At 41.3% G+C, this 21,113-nt stretch overlaps 1 protein-coding gene across 3 annotated transcripts in view; it reads left to right on the forward strand.

Moving 5' to 3' along the window:
• The first annotated feature begins 4,987 nt into the window (after window positions 1-4,987).
• Window positions 4,988-21,113, forward strand: part of GUCY2C (guanylate cyclase 2C) — a 43,023-nt gene continuing 26,897 nt past the window's right edge. For 2 of the 3 annotated variants that reach the window (XR_008468002.1, XM_054211338.1), the window contains exons 1-10: window positions 4,988-5,416; window positions 6,352-6,464; window positions 7,753-7,820; window positions 9,474-9,689; window positions 12,090-12,211; window positions 13,059-13,155; window positions 15,873-15,993; window positions 17,194-17,329; window positions 19,547-19,632; window positions 20,067-20,178. Coding sequence is in view for 2 of the 3 variants with exons in the window: in XM_054211338.1 (XP_054067313.1) it covers window positions 5,206-5,416; window positions 6,352-6,464; window positions 7,753-7,820; window positions 9,474-9,689; window positions 12,090-12,211; window positions 13,059-13,155; window positions 15,873-15,993; window positions 17,194-17,329; window positions 19,547-19,632; window positions 20,067-20,178 (1,282 nt within the window). In the remaining variant the exon portion in view is untranslated. Of the gene's footprint in view, window positions 5,417-6,351; window positions 6,465-7,752; window positions 7,821-9,473; window positions 9,690-12,089; window positions 12,212-13,058; window positions 13,156-15,872; window positions 15,994-17,193; window positions 17,330-19,546; window positions 19,633-20,066; window positions 20,179-21,113 lie in introns of those variants that run through there. The other variant, XM_054211352.1, reaches the window with a different exon arrangement.

Raw genomic sequence — 21,113 nt, forward strand, 5'->3', positions numbered from 1 at the left:
CTTTATACTATATGATCTAGACCTGTAAGTTACTGACATTAAATAAACACAGACATTACAGTACTGTAATGTTTTCTTTTCTGTCTGTAATCACATTTGTGATTCCAACCTCTAAGAAAATTGAGGAGAAAAGGAAATTGAAACATTTCTATTTTATTTTTCTTCAACTTGATTTTCTACATCCTTTTAAAGACAGGGTCAAAGCTGTTAAAGCCACAGACAACCAAAATATTTTGGAATCAGGCTTAGTAATCATGGACAGAACTTGAAAACAACATTGTTTGAAGTTGTTCTGCATTTATCCTGTTGGCTAAATAGGATCAACTGCTACAACATATGATGTCTATGCAAGTTTCATATTGAAATTTCTGTATTTTACAGAAACAATATTGACAACCTCATTTATTCAAAAACATAGGCATGGCCACTGAAACCGAAGAAATTTGTTTTTTAAGTGACAGTTAAATACATAAATGCATCTGCTGTTCTTTTTATTTACATAACTTTTCAGATTTTTTAAAAAATGTCCTGTCTTCACATTTCTCAATCTTGCAACATTGGAGACTTGCAGCATCTCTTTTATTTTAATGGAATCTCAGATTCTTGTGTAATATCAAAGTTCCCAGCTCTGGAGAAAATAAAAAATAATGTGCAGTTGTGAAACTCGTAAGTTGATCATAACAATCATAATTAAATGACACTGAGAAAATAAATAATTGTGGTAAATAAGTAGGAAAAAAATCCATTTTAAAGGACACTGTAAAAATATTTTATTCTGCAAAAGAAGACAATTGTATCACAATGCATGTTCCTTTACAAAATAGTTGCTTGAAAAATGCTACATTGGTTGTCTTTTGTACCAAAGAAATTGAAGATGAGCTGACAAAATGTCTACATTGTCTTCAGACTTACTAGGACTACTGGTGCCACCTTCCACTGTAGTAATTTGACTGGCTGGGGGCAGCTGATACTTTGACGTAACTCTGTCTCTTCTGAGCTTTCCGAAATTTTCATTCCATATCTTCTCTCTGTTTTCTCCTCTCTGAGTGGTCAAGTGGAAATAATGATCTATAATTAAGTAAAAGAGAAATTAGGCTACATGCCGGTGAAAAGATCCTAAAACTGACTGTGGTGAAGGTATTGGGAGATCCACAGTGCCTTGTTCTGAATACGGTTTCACTGTTACAATATGAGCTGGCCAAGCAAAGGGACTGTGTGATGCCCAGGTTGGCCTATTATCCCCATTTTTCAGGACTCTCAGGCTCTGTACAAAAAAGAAGCCATTGAAATGAGGAAAGCTGTGTCACACAGGCCATTAGAAATGGACTGGAAAATGTTCTGTAGAGCATAATCTTATATAGGCTGAAACACTTAAAGGAACAACTCTTTGGGTTTTTTGCTCTTCTGGTTTCTTTTTCTGTCTTTGTGTCTCTGACTATTCCAGTAGTTTTAGTTTTAGATCAGGAAGTCAGTGCTGATTATCTGTTTCAAATACACCCTATAATATCTGGTTGTTTATTACCTAATAAAACAGAGGGCAAAACAAACAAATAGTGCTGTAGAATCAGACACTAAAAATCACTTTTCGCTAAAACCAATGATACAGTTCTCTGGTGAGTTAATTTGAGTTGGTATTTCTAATCTAACACAGATTATAAAAACACCCACAGAGACCATTATGGTGTTTTGTAGCTATGCAATATATGCACAGGTATTATTGTTGTTGGCGAGGGATTGAATTTTGTCTTCAGACAAATAAATACAGGGCCTGCCTATGTGAATCTTAATTGTCCCTGTGCTTCTGAAGGCAGAATAAGTGATAAACTAAGGGGTTTATATTCAAAGATTCAAGGGGAGACCTCCATCTGCTGTTAATAATGCTAGGATTACAAAGATGAGGTACTCAAACTGATGTACAACTAAGAACTGACTCTTTGGATAGATACTTACACATGGTGAAAATATTTAATGCTGGGATCTTTGTTACCTCTCTGACACTACGGTAACAGTAGCTGATGCCTAGAAGCCACAGCTAGAAAAAATGCACTGGGGACATCAGACGCAGTTTCTTATCACCTTATTCCTTAGAAGATGATTAAACCTCAACTCTTTTAAGAGAGAATAAGTATTTCTAGAAAATGTACTTTAAAGACGTTTTGGGGATAAATTTTATGGCTTATCCTGGGGGTGTCAGGAGAGGTTACCTTAGGCAGTATATTCCCAGTATTTGAGTCTCTTGCTTTGCTTCTCCATGTCATCACGTTCTTTCAGGGGAAGGCAGAGTCATTTGCACTGCCTTCAGGATGCTCCCATTATTTGTAGTTCTGTTGCAAGACTATTTCTGAGTAAAGCTGTAGTCCCCTGTAGAAGTCAAAAAGCTTATTTTTTTCTTTCCTCTGACACATAATTTGACTTCTGGGTTTCTGAACTGTATCCTTCCCTGATTAATCTTTGAAGTGTGAGAGCTGGCTCACGGTTGGAGAAAAGTTACTGAGACAGCAGGGACAGTGCTCTGAAGAGATACGGAAGATTTTTTTAGGCGTCTGGCAGGTTTCTGTCACTGGTAACCTCTTGGTTTTACAGGCTGCTAGATCAGACATTACAAAAGAATTAGGTGAAGTTGGCTGGGATCCTTGGGAGCTTAGCTTCATTCTGCAGCCAGGGCACTATGAATGGAGTCCCCTCTTCTATTCCCTGGGGACTAAAGATCCCTCAGGCACAGGCAGCAACAAACACAAATATACAGAGGTTTTTCCTTTTGCTTGTGGCAGGCCCATCAAATTTTGGGCTTTACATGTATGACTCACTCACCTACTTTTTCTTCTCTCCACTCTCACCTTCATCAGTAACTCTCACTTTTACAGCACAATGCCACAGCTTTTCTTTTGTCTCTCTTATGCCATGAAGCAGATATTACTGATCAGTCTGCCAGGCAACTGTGTCTGATGTGCAAAGCCCCAAGGTACAAGGGAAAGTGTGGTGTTCTGATGGTTCCAGGGAGCGCTTGCCTCAACCCAGCGAGAGCCTCCTGCACCCTCCCTCCTGCTCCACATCACCTGATGGTCAAGGCATGCTCCCGTCATGGGACTTGACACTGAGACACTACACACACCGGGTAATTAAAAAGTTGAGAGGTCAACAACTTATTTATCACGTGCTCTGACTGGGGACTCCCTGTGGTACAGTCAAAGCAGGGGGTAAGGGAGAGGGTAAAAAGAAAAGCTGTGCCAAGGCTATAGTTGATTCTACCTTTTGTTTTTAAAGGACGTTTTTAACATTCTATGAAAACCAAATAAATACATGAATAGATACAAAATCAGGGAGACCTAAGTGCCGTTACATATTCCCTATGTGACCAGCAATGTAAAATACTCAGTTCTACTTGCATGATCCACAAACAGCTAACCGTTTCTCTCAGATAGGCTGAGGAGAATATAAAAAGTAAATCTTGCTCTGCTGAAGTTAATGACAAATCTCTTATTGACTTACATGGGATAAGTTTCAAGGACTTCGTAAATACCTATAAAACGGGGCAGCGATGAGCAGATGATCTCAGCATGAAAAGCTATATTCCATTCTCAGTCTGTGTTTCTAGCCAGCCATACTAGTCCACATGTTTACATGACAGACTGCTAATTTAGAATTACTGTGTTACTAATTACAAATGCTAGATTAGATATGCTGAGGTGTTCAAGGTCTGCTCTTAAATACTGCCTCATTGTCTCCTCTGTTGCTGGGTATAAGAAAGATTCAAGCAATAATTATTTGGTATTAAAATAGGATCATGTAAAAAGTCTGTGCAAATATATTTGAAGTGTATTCAACACCTTTTAAATACAGGCTTTGAAAGAAGCCATGGAATTGCAGTTCTATTTTATACCAAAATCAATTACTTACACTGTTGCTGATTATTTTTCTGGTTTGTCTTAAAATTATTTCAGGAAGGTAATAAAAGTAAACCAATTCATTATCTGATGATCTCAGTCCAGGTTTCACAAGAAAAAAAAGAAGCTGCTGTAGGTGTGCACAAACACCCCAAATTCAGACCAATCAAACTCAGTATTTTGTTTAAATTTGTCTGTTGATTCCTTTTATCTTGCAGTTCTCCTTTGTGCCCAGACTTATCCAGAAAGCTTGTGGTATTTTTGTCTTCCCTTCATTCTACCTACCTTCCTGAGACCATTATCAGGAAATATACCCAGGAAAGCTCAAGAGCCCTACCCAGGAGCAATACCGTGGTGTCTGTTAGTGTGTGCCTTTTAGTGATGCCATTTATAATTTAGCCTTGGTCCCACAGGTCTGAGATGTGGCCTTCAGCTTTGCTAATCCTACCTGATGCAGGAGGTTGCATGACATAAAGTATAAATATGTTGGGCCCCCATTTGAGGAGCCATCTGACAAGGTGGGAATGGGCTATGAGACCTGTGCTGCCTGGGAGCAATGTGTCTCAGGCAGAACTGGGGTGCTTTGGTGCGCGATGCTGGGTGAGTACGAACAGAAAACCTTTGTGCTGAGTCTGCTCTATAAGTAGAAACATAGGATTTGGTCTGGAGGACTGAAAGTCAGACATTTTTGCCAATACAAAAAGGGCTTCGATGGTAAAAGCTAAAGCAATGAAATTGGTAACTTATCACAGAAGACAATATACCCTTGATTTATGAGCCCAGCCAGTAGAGATGGCGTGGCAATGTAACCAGAGATGTAGGGCAACGCAAACATGAAGTAACCATCTGTTTTCCTCTAGGCTTTAACGGACCTTGTATTTTATTTCCATTTTAAAGAGTCGTCTTCACAGCTCATTTGTCCTCTCCCCTTCCTTCTCTCAGCTCATCCCTGTGATGAAGAGTTAGTGCCCTTATCAGGCACAGTTTCAGGTAATGTTTCAGTTTTATAGCCTCAGCCTTTCCGGGAGCAAACATTCACAGCAACCTTTAGCCTCTCTCCTTTCCTGAGTTTTGCTGTTGCTAGTTTTTCACCAACAGAAGTGCCACCTAGTAGACTGGAGGGACGGGCAGAGGTGAAGGCAGGGAGGGGGATAGGGAAGTGCCTGAGAGAAGGATCGTGCAGCCTGTCTTCGAATCTACAGCGTGGAGATCTCTTTCGTCGTATCCAGGAACAAAACCAATGTAAAGTATCTGAAGGAAAGAGGGCTGGAAGAGAAAAAGAAAAGAGAGAGCACGCACAATGGGTCTAAACTGAGTAACAATGAAGCAACAGATTTTGTGTCTGGCCCTTTGGCCTTTGTTTTTCTCGCTCCGGCTGCTGCAGCAAGTTGGTTCAAATGAATGTAGCAACAACAGTTATGTGATCAATGTGATGCTCATGAATTACTCGGACTTGCCGTCAAATACTGATAATTTGAAACTAGCTGTGGAGAAAGCCTTGAAAAGGGTACAAAATGAATTACAGATGGCAGGTAAGGCAACGGGTGTTGGTTATCTGTCTCCTGCTGTGGTTTCTTGTCAGACTTTGTGTCACAGCTTTCTACTCATCTGACCTTCTGCAAACTGCTCCTCAGACAGGCTCCTTGCCTGTCCATTCGCCTTATGTAGATCTTACAGAAATAATGACCTCCCTCTGTAAAAACAGAAGCGCTCTACAGATGGGCAGAACCATATTTCCTTTCATGGTGTCTGGGCAGACTCTCCCTGCATGCGTTTCTGGAAATGTTCAGTTGGGATTGGGAACATGGGAATTGCTGAACTGAATCACACAAGACAGTGATCCAACTAGTGCAGTAACTGGGATGCCCTTGCTTCCTCCCATGGCTGGATTAGCGTCTACTTTCTGAAAATAATTTTCCTCTTGACCCCATCTGTTCATCACATTATGATTTGAAGTGTGAAGATTCTGCAGTCTGTATGTTTTTTCCTCATTTAGAGTCACTGCAGGTGATGCCTTTGTTTCTTTTGATATCTTACCGCTCCTTTCAATATCACTAATCTACTGTCACTCTCTAGAATATCATAGGAAGAAGAGGTTCCAAAGAAATGGTAACTATTCCCACTCTGCCCTCTAGTTGAAGTGGTTTTGTCCAATTCTATTGGAAAGTAGTCTCTCAGTTACTTCCTACAGAGCCTTAAAAAATGTATCTAATAATGGCCAGCCTTAAAAGTACTTTGTACTGACAGTACTAACGCTTGGCAGAAGTCAGCAGTCCACACTGGAGCAAATTTTACAGTCTCATCCTAGGTAGTGGGGGTTAGATGGTAGGTGGACTTTGTAGCAGCTTTTTGGTGGGAGACATCCTAGCATAAGACTGCTCAGACCCGTGTCAGAAGAAGAAGGATACAGCGTATTAGTGGTTATTTGCAACTCATGGTGCTATTTTCTTTTACGTTTGTGTTACAGGAACAAATGTTTCAGTCAATGCCACCTTCCACAACTTTACCTCACCACTCTATGTCTCAAAAGGCTGTCCTACCAGCACCTGTGAAGGTGTGGAGCTCATCAGGGAAATTTATGTGAGTAGCAGGCTTCTTTAAGTTGATTTCCTAAGACGACAAGACTTTTTTCTTTCTGCGTGTGTGTGCGTATGTGTGTCCCTGTCTTTCCTTTTTAACTTTTGATTGTGTTGATAAGTTCCAAACAAATTTGACAGGGAAGTGAAGTTTTCAAAGAGAAGACGTTCCTGTACATTTTGTGAAGACAAGCAGGCAAATGCTGGAGAGAGATTCTATGAATGCTTCCCGGAGGCTGTCATTAGACACTTGGTGTCATTGCCAGCAAAAGCAGCCTTCCACTTCAGGCTCCTTTTCCTACGCTTAAGCTGTCCTCTTTTTTTATATCTGCACAGCTCTTTGTGTGACCACATAGCCAAAGCAATCTATCAAAAACCCACAACAACCAACCACAACCAAACAAACCCAAACACTCAAAACAGCCCAAGCAGAGCAATAAGGTCCATTTCCAACTGGATCAGACCCTGATCTGGTTCACCACCAGTTTATACAAGTACACAAAGGAGAGAGCTGTGCAAGGATGGGAACATGCAGACAGAGAGATTATTAGGCTGGCACTGATACCAAAGAAATGCACACAGAACTGTGCCCAGAGGGCAAAGATGAAATGCTCGCTTCTCACTAGAAAGCACAGAAGTCACGTGGGAGAAACTATGTAAATACTCTAATGCGGGGAAAAGCTTCTTGTAAAGAAGCCATGTTTTGGTGGATTTTCTCATGTCTAATAACTGTCACCTCTAAGTGAAGCTTTGTCAATCCAATGTGAATTCTCAAATCTACCAATGTATGAGCACATGCTATAGTCCCTCATGACACACAAAGCTACTAGTCAGGCATCATTTGGTGGTCACGGAAGGATTTTTTTTCATACAGGCTTCATATGCATATAACTAATTGTTTTTCTGATACACAGTATCTTGTAATTCCAGCCCCTCAGTCTTCTGCAAGTGCAAGCACTGCTGAGGTATATAATTTCATGCGTGCAATTGTAACAATTGCATCGTTTTAATCCTTTTAATCCTCATTTGCTCTCTGTCTCTTAATGAAGGTCATATTCGCAGGCATTATTCTGTCCTCTGCCTTTTCTTAGCTTTCTGTGATTCCTCCCTCCTCTGCTCTACGTTTGTTCTTTGAATCTTTCTGCTGCACCTTTGCTACTCTGTTCTTGCATTTGTTGGGTAACTTCCGCAACTCCTTCTCAAATCCTAAAGTTTTCCTCATTCTCCCATCCTCCTCTCTCTGCCAGTCCTTTGCACTGTCCCCATTACTGACCCTTTCTGATCCCTTGCAGAATACTGGCCAACTTGGCTGTGTTGTCATAGGACCTGCTTGCACTTATGCCACCTACCAAATGGTCTCGTAAGTACTGCCTCTTCCCCCTAATGTTGTGATGTTAAAGATATCAACTGATGAACAAAGTTGCTTTGTGTACAATAAGCCAGCAGAAACATTGGGGTTTAGGATATATCAGACACCTTGAGGTCTACAGTCGAGCCAGTAAGACTCCTATGCATAGCCACTATGCTTGGTAGGGAGAAGAAAATCCCTTTTGATGAAATGATTGATGAAATCCCATTGCTAGCAGGGAGACTCTTCTAGTTGCTGACAGTAAGTTAATTGATTGATTGAGGTCTCAAAAGACCTAACTCTTCAACAACTGCAGCAGGAAATAGATGTTAGCTTGTGGCATGCAGACATCAGAGCACTGCAGCAACAGGGGTCCTTCTGGGTGGATGTTCAGTCATTGAGAGGGGCCTGAGTTACATGTGTCAAGAGAAGATCCAAAAAACCCAACGATCTTCAGTGAAGAGTGTTTAGAGCAGCCAGTTTCGTCCTAACTATTCTGCCTCAAGAAGCATTCCTGAAGAATGAGTCTCTCTACTATCATATTATACAAGAACCTGTATGATTCTATTCTGTATTATATTATTCATTGATATGTTCATTCTCAGATAATAGGAAAAATGTTAGCTGAATCTGCAGACTTCTAGCATAAATCATGACATACAAATCCATATTGTTACCCATGTAAACTTTGGTAGCCTTTTGGTTTCACTGAGAGATACTGGGAAGATTGAGACATTTTTACCTCAAGATTTATCTGCTTTTAGCTCTGTACTTTTCTTTGATGGCATGACCAGAAGGGAATACAAAGTTACTGGTGAATGCATGTGATTGATTTATAGAAGAATCAAAAGAATAGGTCTTACATATGTATAGGATTATGGTAAAATATTATGCAATGATGTACCCCATTTTATTTATTGCGCCTCCTAAGTTTATGTTTGTTTTTCTATCTGCTGGATATGGAGCTGCCCAGAATGATGCCAAAGTCTTTTCCTCGGACTCTGACACAGTTAAATCAGTAAAAAGTATGAATAGTGGAAGTTTATGCAAAGCAATGCAGAACACTAACGAACAGGCAGCTGGCTTTTGCCCAAGGTGCAATAGCTTTGCAAGTCAGAACAAATGCCTTACTTTACAGCAGTTTACAAATGCCCTGCCAGCAGAGGGTTGCCTTAGTTTTTTCCCCTGACTGCTGTTGTTGTACAGCTCCTAAAATATGCCATAGTGAAACTAAAAGACTTTTCCTTTGAGTTGTAAGAGTGCAGCTTTTTTGGTGGCAAAAAACTGTCACCCTCCAGCCCTGCCCCAGTAAAGAGATCAAATCCATCCCATGTTAATGGCACCAGGGAGCAGAATCGGATGGGTCCTTGAGCCTTCAGACTCCTGTCACAGCCCTTGGGCTGAAATGGTGCACGGTACCCAAAAGGGCACGGGGAACTGGGGGCAGTGAGAGAAGCTGCCTGGACCAGTTCAACAGGGCTTTTCAGTGCCAATACTGACTTGAAATCTGCTTGTGTACTTGAGGAGCCTTCTGTTTCAGGTTCAAATTGCTGTTAAACTAATGCAGGGCACCAGAGGAGAGGGAGCTGAGGATGGAAATCATGTGGTAGCTGCTTTGGTGCGACAGCAATCCATTCAGACTTGTCCTCTTGTCTCTCCCTTCAGAGTTGAAACAATACTGAGCATGCCTCTGATCTCTGTAGGGAGTTTTGGACTGTCCTGTGACTACAAAGTATTCCTAACCCGCCTTCTGACCCCAGCCAGGAAATTGAATGGATTCTTCTATTATTTTTGGCAAGAATCTCATCTGCCATTCAAAACCACAACCTGGGAATCTGCCTACATTTACAAGAGGAATGACAACTCGGAGGCATGCTTCTGGTAAGATCCGGATCCACCTCTGACCCGGCTGTTGATAAACTCCATCTCCATCCTCGGACATGGTTCTTACAAGCTGTCCTTCGAGTCCTATGTTTCGGGAGGTGCCTTACAGCTACCAAGAAATGAGAGAAGGAAAAGATGAATTATACCTTTTAGTTGTACTGCATATCTGAATGTTTCATTTAGTCTACTTCTAAGTATTCTCCAGCCTTGGCTTTTCCTGTGGACAGCACAGCCCACGTGCTGTCCCTGCTGGAAATACCTGTTTACAGCATCCTTGATGTAAATAGCGTGGCACGAGAGGCTCCTCCATTGGACTCTCCGTAGACGTCTTTTTGGGTCAGGGGGCTTATCAGCCTCTTGTAATGTTTCTCCACATTAATGGCTTCAATCTGTGGGCACTGTTGTTCCACTAAAACATTTCCAAAATTCAAACTGTATCTGTCTTTGAACAAAAAGACCTCCAATGATTGCAGAGTTTAAGCTATGCTCTCATCAGTTTGGAGCAAAGGAGACAGTTAACACTTCGTGAGCTGAAACATCAGCCTGTGATTAATTCTCAAGAATGCTGGGCTTTCTCCATGCCTAAAATCAAAGCCTGTTTTTAGTCAAATAGACTCTTTAATATACTGATATTTATTGTTACTCTTCTATTATTGACTCTTATTTAATTTTCAGCTCATGTGAATGTTTCTATGCTCCTTTTTTCCAATTTTGGGACATAAAATGCTGATTAATTAAAAAAAATTATCTAATTTCACCTACTAATTTTATAAATGGAGGTCAAAGGCAGACAAGAATTCATGGAAATAACCATTATTTATCTTTCCGATCCATAACCTGAGGAACTTGCAGAATTTTAAGCAAAATTTATGACTGTATTTGCTTCAGAGTGATATAAGAATCTACTTACATAATCTTTTGTATACAGAATTTAATCTTTTTTTCTGAATTAAGGGCCCTAAAACCTTCTCTCCAACTCACTGTTTTGTAGATATTTAGGGACTTTTATTGTTTCCTCCTTTTTCAGTATAGATAGCAATTTGATCACATCATGTGATTGCTATGATTACCTGTCTTTGATGCTTTGAAACATCAGTGCACTTTGTTTACCTCTTACTACAACCCCTGTTTCTCCATGTTTGCACTATAATTGCCAATGCACTACCCACATTTTGGCTAAATCCCTTTAATTCTGCACGTTTCATACCTGTCAGGGAGGTCAATGCATGTAAGTTATTTCTCAAATGTTTCTCATTTTGTCTTTATTAATACTTCTGTTCAGGGCCTTCTTTATGACTTCAGAATTGTTCAAGCTCTTTTTCTTTATTGTTGAATTAACAAAAAAAATTAAAATTAATTTTGTATCTCTGCCCATTTTTCATCCTACTGTAGTTGCAAAAAAGGGTCTCATTCTGCTTTAATAGAAACTGTCAGCTTGAAGGTTTTTGAACTGTCCAATTTAAAAAAATCCACTTTTGCTAAAGCACAAGTTATACTGCATGGGATAATTGTTTTTCCTATATATGCATAAAAATAAGTGAATACCCACAGTGACAGCAAAATCAGGTTATGTCTCAACTATGCATATGTTCCTGTAAATACATGGTTAATGATTGTGTTCCTGAAAAAAAAAGGGAAGCAAAAGATATTTAGTAGTTTATAGGACTGGGATCTCAGTGTTGCTAGACCAAAAGTTAAACAGTTTGAAAACAAAGAGTTTTCTTTTGGTTTTCCCTCTGCATTCACTTTATTTCAAACAGAATGTCTCTCCTCAGATACAACACGTTGAGGCAAGAATAGGATTTAGGAGTTGGCTGGTTTTGCTTAATCTTTTATCTAGCTTTTACTCACTTGTTTAGGGTTTTTTTTGCTGTAGTCATTTTTACCCTTCAAGTTTTAACTGATTCATATAGGAGTTTTTTGTTGTTACTTTCCTTCCTTCGCTTCTCTCACAGACAGGTACATGTGTGTTTTTTGTGTCAGTTCTTTCTGCAGCTCCCATTTACTCCTCTGAACCTTCACATGTCTTCTAAGATTACCACTGATGTCTTAAAACAGGAGAGCTTCCTGGCTCTGCCTCTCAGTTAATCTCACTGTAATTTCCCCAGATCCCTCATTTCTTTTCTTAATTGTTAATGTCTTATTACTTCATTGTATTCTCCAAACCCACCCTTTGTACAACCAGGCTCAAATACCTCTGGGTGACTTTCCAAACACTTCTAAGTCTTTCATCCCCTGCATTGATTTTCTCTCTTCTATTGCTGCAGAAAAAAATGTTCCATACCGCCTTACAAACACTCTCGTGTGCCGTAAACAGCCTACCTCACATTTGGGCTTAATTAGGAGAATGTGAGGAGATAGCAATTTTCTGACAATATCTGTGCTCCCTTGTGTCAGGTACATGAATGCGCTAGAGGCTGGAATCACACACTTTTCCGAAACACTTAAGTTCAAGGAGATTTTAAGGACTCCGGAGCAGCTTAAAAAAACTGTGAAAAATCCAAGTCGGAAAAGCAATGGTAAGGGGGGGCTGAGGGTGCACTCTCCCCTGCAGGTAAGTTGCTTTTTCCAGGAAATCAGACCTACCCCTTAGTTACGTTTTAGGGACAGTCTTTCCACAGAAATGGTGGAGAAACGCAGACATACCATTTCACATGGATGCAAACGTAAAATGGCACAAAGTTCCTTTTTCCATCCCCATAAACTATGGGGGAACATCCTGGTTCCAGAGAGCTTTTGGGGTGAATTATCCCATCTAGGCATTTTGTGAAAGATTCAGAAATCCAGGAATCACAACTCCCAAGAAGGGCCTTGGATACTACAATACTCAGCTCTCTACCATTCCTGTATTTGCAGCCCTAGTACATATACGGGCCTCGTTTGTGCCATCAAGGGGCACTTCTTCTGGAAGTGATCCATCTAAACTAGAAAAATGCATGAGTAAATGCCTCATCTTCTCCTAAGACTAAGCACCTGGCACCAGCAGGCCAAGTGAGGGTGAGAGTAATAAGTAAGCCAGTGAAACTATTACTTGAATGCCATTTAACTTAGAAATGTTCATATTCAGTAGCCCTTATGGCATCAGAACTGCTAATACTTATTTGAGAGAGATAATGGTAGTGCTCTGGTGCAATCAGATGGAAAATGGTGCAGGCGTTGAGGCACCTTTTACCACTTTCCCTCAAATATGCCGGTCTTACTGCAGGGAGGCTGTAGCTCTGCGCCTGGGTCCCAGCAGAGCACAGGTGATATGCCTTGGCCCAGCATTGCTCTACTGCCATCTACTCAAGCATAGGGGAGTCGGCAAATGTCCTCCTCTTCTCTGCACCTTTCACCAATCTGTCTCCATTTTTGCCCAATCTGTAGTGATCATCATGTGTGGCTCTCCAGCTGACCTCAGGAAAGACCTAGGGATGGAGGAAGTGGAGAAGGACATTGTTATCATCCTGATAGATCTCTTCAAGTAAAGTATTACCTTTGCTTTTCCTCTTTTCTCTGCAGTTTGCTGAAGGACGGAGACAATGGAAATAGTCTGAGTGGAACTGTTTTGTTGAAGAAATGCTCTGTCACAAAATGTTTTCCGTTGCTGTCTTTCCTCATGTTTTGCCATTTATCTAAGCTGCATAGTGTTTGATTCATGGCACATCCTCTACATCATCCCCTTTAGTTCACATAACATTTTTCTAAGGCAGTGACAGAGCAGGCAGGGTTAATGTCATCCTGTGGACTCCTCAGTGGAGGAAGCCATGAGAGAACCACAGAGTCCAAAGTCAGAACGGTCACGAGCTGTTCATATGAGATATTGTACAGTTTTCATATACTCTGCCCAACCAGAGAATCATGTAAATGTGGCTTACAGTATATTTTTCTAGGCTCCATTTATTCAATTTTTAAATGATTTAAGAGTGGTACAACTGTCTCTTCCACTTCATAACTCTTCCGCTTTATAACCATCTCTTCAACATCTTCATAACTACATAAATCTAACTTTTCGGAGACGTTTCTTAGAATACAAGCTAAGTTTTCTGTTGTTTGATTTCATCTTTATATTACTAATTACAAAATCTTTATAGATGAGGACTGATATAAACTGGCCTGATCAATGGCAGCCTCAAAAGCTTTGTCTGTATACAAGGGCTGAGAGCTGATCTCTGGTCCTAAGCCTAAGTGACACAGCACAGCTCACGTCCATATGGCTAAGTGTAAGTGTAAACGCTCAAACTGCCTTTTTGGAATGGCTCCAGTCACCGTAGCCAAGTCACAGCCTGGGACAAAGCTAGTTGGCCCAGACCAAAACCATGCCTGGGACTGTGCTGGCAGCTTAATGGTATGGACCATCACAAGGCAAATGTACCTGCCCGTGTCTTGACCTTATTTCACTGCTGATGTAGCAAAAGAATCCATGAACTTCCAGGGCCTGTGGGACTTCTCAGCCCTCATGTCCAAGGCTGACCTTGACAGGGTAGGGCTGAGGCACTTTGGATTAATGATTTCAGTTATTTAACCTTTAGGTCCAAACTGGAACGTATGGCTCAGGTTCTAACAGGATCTTCTCTGTCCTGTACACTTTCAAGTTCACCACATATATTTCTCAGAAGTGCCTCTAAAAGCTTTAGACTTTTCAACACTTTATCCAGGCACTAGGAATCCCCAGTTGCTTTTCTTGAGGCGACTGGCCACAGTTCCTGTTTCTTTGCAAATGCACAATGGGGACTACGTATGTGAGTGCTTCTACTTACTGGTGTTGCGTGTGTAATTGTTGCCTCACAATAGGTGAGGACAAGTAGGGGCTTCTCTGCTGTGACATCCTTCTGGTAGACCCAGCTGCCTCAGCCCATTTTATATGCTGCCCTCCTTAAATTTGCTACATACCCCTGATTTTGCTGAGTATCTCAAATCATGTTCTCCTTCTTAAAACAGGAATGAAATACAGACACATGTGTTAGATCAGAACTCCAGCTGTAGAAGAAGACAGTAGGCAAGGTGCCATGCTTCTCCTACGTGGACAAGTCAGACAGAGTCCCTCAGACAGAGTGATGGATTTAAATTTCGCTCAGGTCTGAGCCCTCCGGCAGCCAGGACACAAACACAGTGTTTAAGCCTCCCTCAGGGGAGGTGGGATGCTGTAGGATTATCCAGTCTGGTGAAGTCTAATGAAATTTCCTTTTCACCTGGCTAGTTCAGTCCAAGCCTGAATCAAAAGCACTTTGAAATTCTTCAGGGTGAAAATTGCAATGTAAAAGTCAGAAGGTTCGGGGAAAGGCAGAGACAGGGTTCTGGTGTCAGGATCCCATCTGATGGCCATGGAGTGGAGGCTGTGGTCTCCAAAAATTCTTAATACAGTACTGACTGAAAAAATAAAAGGACTATCAAACATGAATAATGAGAGAAGGCTCATACAATATTTCTTTTAATCAATCTAGCTATAGCAGTGGCAGATGCTGCCATTTAACACTAGTATCTATTGCTAAATTCCTCTGTAACATTTGAATCCTGTGGCTGCCAGTCTGCGAAGCACTTCCAGATGTCCTGTTAGGGTCATGAAACCAAAGATACCTGAAAGCTACCACCTTTTCTGCTTGTTTTAGCATAGTTTTCAAGTTCACTAGTTTCCTCTCATTTTCCTAGCTCAATGAATTAAACAAATCAGTAAGCCGCTCTCTGCACCTCTCCAATTGTTTCATGCCATCCTGTTAAATGCTTTTATTACAAATCCTGTCATGCTCAATTCTAGCAGGAAATACCAAAATTAGAGGACATGCGAACATACAAAAGAGTGCAGAAGAGGTCAGAAACATGCACAATAACATGAAGAAACCACAGATTGCAGTACTGTAGATTCCAAGAAGAGACTTAGTTTTAATAAATATAAACTCCTGCTTGAAAGAAGAGGAAATAAACGGAACAGAAACCAAAGTTACAATAATAACAATAATTAACTGCAACCTTTGAGTTTCAGATTGCTAGATCTGTTTGATATTACCTTGTAATGTAGTTAAGCACGGAAGCTGGCATCAGGGAATGAACAACGTAAGGAGTTTTGTCCCTGATGAAATTTTATATTTAGAACTACTGTTTTAACCTGTTAAATAACAGTGCTGCCGAGGAGAGTGATTCTGTCACGGTTACCGCTGTCCCTGTTGCTGATTGTCCGTGGGGTTCTTGTGCTTTGCTTTGCAGTAACACGTACTTCAGGAACAACGGCTCAGCCCACCACATGCGGAATGTACTTGTCCTGACTCTGCCACCAGCTTCACGCAATTACAGCTCGAATGCTGTAACGCCTGAGGATGCTGTCCTGGTAACCACACTATTTTATATCTGATTATTGCATTCAGTTTGTTCATGTTCACGCACTAGGAAATGAAAACTAAAACCACAGCTGTAATCATCCCCCATCATGCTTCTATCCTGATATTTTCTTACATTATCGCAGGATGATATTTTGTCCTGCTGTGATTATGCAAAAATATAAAATCATAAAGCAAACACCCAGGCTCTCATATTCCTGCTTTGTGAAATTCAACTCAAGCTTTTAATTTGGTCTGCAGGTGTCATGTTCATGGGGCATGAGGGAGACTTATAGATACATAGCCTTTTGACTCCACTTCTCAGTGACTGACGATTTTATATGTAGCTGTAAGGCATCACTGAAGGAAGATCTATAGGTGTAGTCGAGATGTGAGCACGGAAAGTTCAGAACTAATAATTGTTGACTGATTTTTGTGTGCAGGTGTGTATAAGCAGTGGCAACCATTGCTGTTTCTGTCCAGGGGCTTTCCAGTTAAACTTCAAAAGCAGGAACTTTTTTTTTTTTTTACTGTAGGAAATGTGTATTTTTTTAATTTCCTGAAAAGCAGAAACTATGCAAACCCTCTATCTGCTTAGTGAAACTGATACTCCTGCCATCTGCCCAGGAACCAGACTCTACATGCAGAGTTCCTCCCAGGACTTGTGCCTTTGAGCTTCAGCTCTCCAGCCGGCAGCCTGAAGCTTCTGGCTGGATTTACAGGGCCCAGCCTGGGCTCAATGCTTTTTGGGTGCCAGGTCTATGAAAGGCTGCTGGAAATTCTGGCGTAGCTCCTTGCCCCTGAGCTGTGGCCATCTGGAAGCCCAGACTTGCTGGCACCACACTGGATTATCTGCGCAGAAAGTCTAATCCAAAGGCAGGGGCTTTGGATCCCGCTGAGCAGACCTGCCCAGAACATACAATGTAGGATTTCTTGAATCCTTTGTGCCAGGATCAGCATGCCAGAGCTTTACACTGGCCTCTTGGAAGTTTTCAACACGTTCCTGTCTTCATATATACAAAAATATATTTTGTTTACCTTTATTTTTCCAATATGTTGATGTGGCATTTCTCATCTACTCAACTCTGTGTTCAACAGATTCTGGTCTCCATGCTGGAATTTTTGACAAATGGACACCATCAAAGATACTGTAGCTTTAAGGCAGAATCATGAACTCTCAAATTCCCATATTTCTTTTTCTCCTGTTCTAGATGGAAGATGACTTTTTTGTTGGCTATTTTAATGCAGTCTTGCTATTTGGACATATTCTGAAGAAATGTCTCTCCTCCCAGAGCCCAGTGTCACCTCTCAGTTTCATCGATGAATTCCGAAGTATCACTTTTGAAGGTAAAAGAAGTACAGTCCTGTGTAGGGTTCACTAAATTCATGAGGGGAAAGAAGTTTGTTTTTAAGCATTCTTAGGACAAGTCTCTTCTACACTAAACAAGTCCAAGCCCTTCAATGAGTTTTATTCCCACTCTTTTTTCTTTTTCTATCATTTTTCCTGAGGGTGTTATCTTCACTATTAGCAGAAGCACTACATAGCAGTCGTGCAGAATCATCTCAGTGCATGCAACACAGAGGAGGTAGAAAGTCAAAATGGTGATGGTTTGAAACATTGCAATTACCACAGACTGTCTGAGGACCAGACTTCTTTCTGGGCTGTTGCGTTTTTCCTGCTGCTTTGAAGTACAAAACATATTTAAAGAAAATTGCTGGAGGAGATTCAGAGCTTCCCAGTCAGCAGAGGTGGAGGACAGGGACAAGGACCTGAAGCTGTTGTCATTCTTTTGATAAAGAGCTGAACTCCCTATAGGGAGACTATTTGGAGAATGAGAAAGGAGCTGGAAGAGTGAAGCATATAGGTGGGTTTCAGACTCCACTCTTCCTTCAGAGGCAACCTGGCATTCAGGTTGTTAATTTGCGACAGCGGCATTTCGAAGATTTCCTCTAAATGTCTAGCCTTGACTTCAGGCCAGTTCTTATGAAACATGATTGATGTTCAAAATGACTCCGAAGCCCACTTAGCTAACCTTTAATGAAGTAGTTTCAACCTTTTCCCAGTTTACAAAGCCAGTGTAGGCCTGGGTGCCTGCAGTGTGACTGTAAGCCAGCTGGCAATGGGTTGGCTCTTATTAGCCAACTTTCTTGTTCTTCTCACAGATTGTCTAGCATCAGTGGGCTTTGGTAGGCCACAGGCTTAAAATCACAGAATTCAATCATTAGGAAAAGACAGAGGCCAGACTGACACAAAGAAGTGACAACACTACCTCTCTAAGGGCAAAGTCCCAGCTGTCATTTCACATCAGAGATCTGTCCCAACCAAAATGACGACTCAAAGCTTTGTGTTTATGTCTTACCTGCCTTCAGCAAACATGTGTGTGGAAGTTTCCCAGATTTTCCTAATATGGCCTAAGAGGTTTTGGGTTTATTTTTGCTTTAACCATGGTATCCCAAACCTAGCAAAATGGAGTTTACTAATTCCTCCCGGAGACAGAATATGAGTAAACTCATCTCTTCAGTTTTACTCTAAATTTGAAAGGTAAGTTGCACAAACTTCCTTAGTTATCCAAAATAAATCTTGCACTGTAATGCTCCACATTAGTTCTAGGTTTCGTTTAAAAAAATAATCCTAAAAGTGAAAGGTCTTGAACCACCGTCATTCTTTCTTGTGCTGGAGGCTGGTAGAGTAGGGAGTTCATATCATAATTATTTTGATATTAAGAAGGTGGGCCATGAAAAACTAAGCATCAGTTTTTGAGGTGAAAAGGGAGAAGGTAATTCCTGAACTAAAATAATGATGATGCTGAACTTTAGGAAAAATAAAATAAGTCATCAGCAATGGCAGCAAGAGAGCAATCTGAAGCTGATCAAAAAGACCCTCCTGAGAAAAGGGAAAAAGTGAAGGTGAGACTTTTAGGAGTGGTGGGTATTGGCTAAGCTTGTGCTCTTGTTGAAATGACTGGCTTCATGAGAGCAAAGTCAAGCCATGCTGAGGGACTTAGGAAGTTCCACCTTAAAATCCTTGGAATGTGCTACATAGGCAATTTCTCAATCTGCACATTTGCTGACATAAAGAGGCAGGAGGTTAAAGGGAAAAAGATGTTAGTTAGTTAAAATAATATTATTAGAGCTAAACAGGTAGCTCTCAAAAGAGCAAGAGGAATGAAGTATCCCTGTATTTCCTTTCTTGCTGATAGATTCAAACTGCAGGTGGAAACAGGCAATTTCCTTTCTCACCTCTAAAATGGTCCCTTCAAGGGAGGTTACTCTGACATTCTTGGTATGCTGAAGAAACCTGACAAATATATTTTTCTATAGCTAGAGGGAGACTTTCCTCTTCAGTGCAGTCAGTTCAACACCTTTTATTGGATTTTGTAGAGAAAATGTAGTGTGCCATTAAGGGAGAAGTAGCACCACACCAACCTGATGTGTTTTCTAGTGTGTACATGAAGAAGAAAAATATCCCGAGCATCAGAAATCCTTTTATTTATCCCATCCTTTCTGACAGGTATTTGTGTTTCTGAGATGGCAAGCCCTCTGACTAATCCCTTGTGTCCACAGGTGTACTGGGTCCTGTGACTCTAGATGAATTTGGAGACATTGATTCCACTTTGTCCCTGCTGTACACGTCACAGACTGAAAATCATGTACGTATGTCCAGGGAGCAACTGTTCAATCTTATATGTGAAGGGAGAAACAAAATACCCTGTACTATTGCATAAGAATGATGAAAATAACTACAGCAGAAGTGGTGGCATGCCAAGGCATGTTGTGCGTGCCAGGAGAGGGTCATGAGAGGCGTGCTGGAGACTGACAAGATCGATGTCATCTGGTGATTCAGTAAATGAAGTGCAGCTGGTATTTTGTGGGACTGATAACATTTCTTTTCAGAGAGAGGGGAGGAATGAGGAAGAATATGGCAGCCAAACATATGGCTAAGCTGAGGCATGCACCACTGTAGCAGAAAGAGCAAGAATTACTTTGAGTTTGGGCAATACATTTATTCAGGGTAGTTTGAAGCAAGGGACAAAAGAGGGAGAGGACAGCTGCTGACTGCATTTCTTCCCTTCTACACCCATAGTTTGGAACTCTTCTGCATTTCAACACTCACAATAACAAGACGCACGTGATGACTTCCAGTCCAGATTTTATCTGGAAGAACCACAAGCTGCCCAGTGATATTCCAGGCACTGGTGAGACACCCATTAAACCTACCTCTTCCTCGAAGATAAGTCGCACAGTCCTAAAAATCTACCTGCTGTGCAATCCAGCACATTACCTGCACACTGTCCCCAGCCAGCGATGCCAGGAGCTGGGAGCAGAACAGCATCTTTCCTTCCCCCGCCCCAGCCCCTCATGTTCTCTGCATCCAGCCCGGTTCTAAACCTGCATTTCTGTTTAGGTGTTACTAAGTCTTTCATAGCCTCCATACGGTGCCAATGATTGTGGGGAATACCATGGCGTGTTTCGGAAGAGATAGCTAGCTCCCAAACATAAAACCTTCACTAGAAGATGGTGGTGGTGTGAATTGTTTGAGAGGCTGTTCAGGAAAGGCAGCAGAGTTAAGGTTATGATAAGTTATCTGACTCTGTATTTTTTATTGCTGATGCAGCATGGAGGCTTCTGCTTGCCCCTTTATCCTTGTTGCAAGGAGCTGGGGAGAGGACACAGCACTGTGCAGGTTCAGGGTGCTTCTCTGGAGGGGTCTCTTAGATGAGCTGGCTCCTTGCAGAAAGACAATGGGAAACTAGGTTATTACTCTAGCTCCACTCAAACTTTAAATCTGAAATCCCAGAAATCACCACCACCTTTTATTTTGAGGTTTTGGTGACTCCTGGGTAGAACAGTTGAATCCCCTTGTAATTCAGCATAGCAGAGTACAGCCTTGCCAGCCTGAGCAGAATGGGATTGTTTCCCCAGGTAGGCTGCCGCCACATGGTGAGTGGCAATGGAAAGGTGTATTCTTCAGGGTATGATATGCAGGATAAAAATTATTGCAGTGGCGATGGTTGCAGGGGTTAGTGAACAGTGGGTTAGTTTTCACCTGAGTCATTCTCATCTGTGAGTGTCCAAAGGTGCTGCTGTTAATGGTCTCTGCTAAAGGCCTCCATTAGTTTTCCGTACTGCT

This window comes from Rissa tridactyla, chromosome 1, assembly GCF_028500815.1.
Source record: "Rissa tridactyla isolate bRisTri1 chromosome 1, bRisTri1.patW.cur.20221130, whole genome shotgun sequence".
In the NCBI taxonomy this organism is placed as follows: Eukaryota; Metazoa; Chordata; class Aves; order Charadriiformes; family Laridae; genus Rissa; species Rissa tridactyla.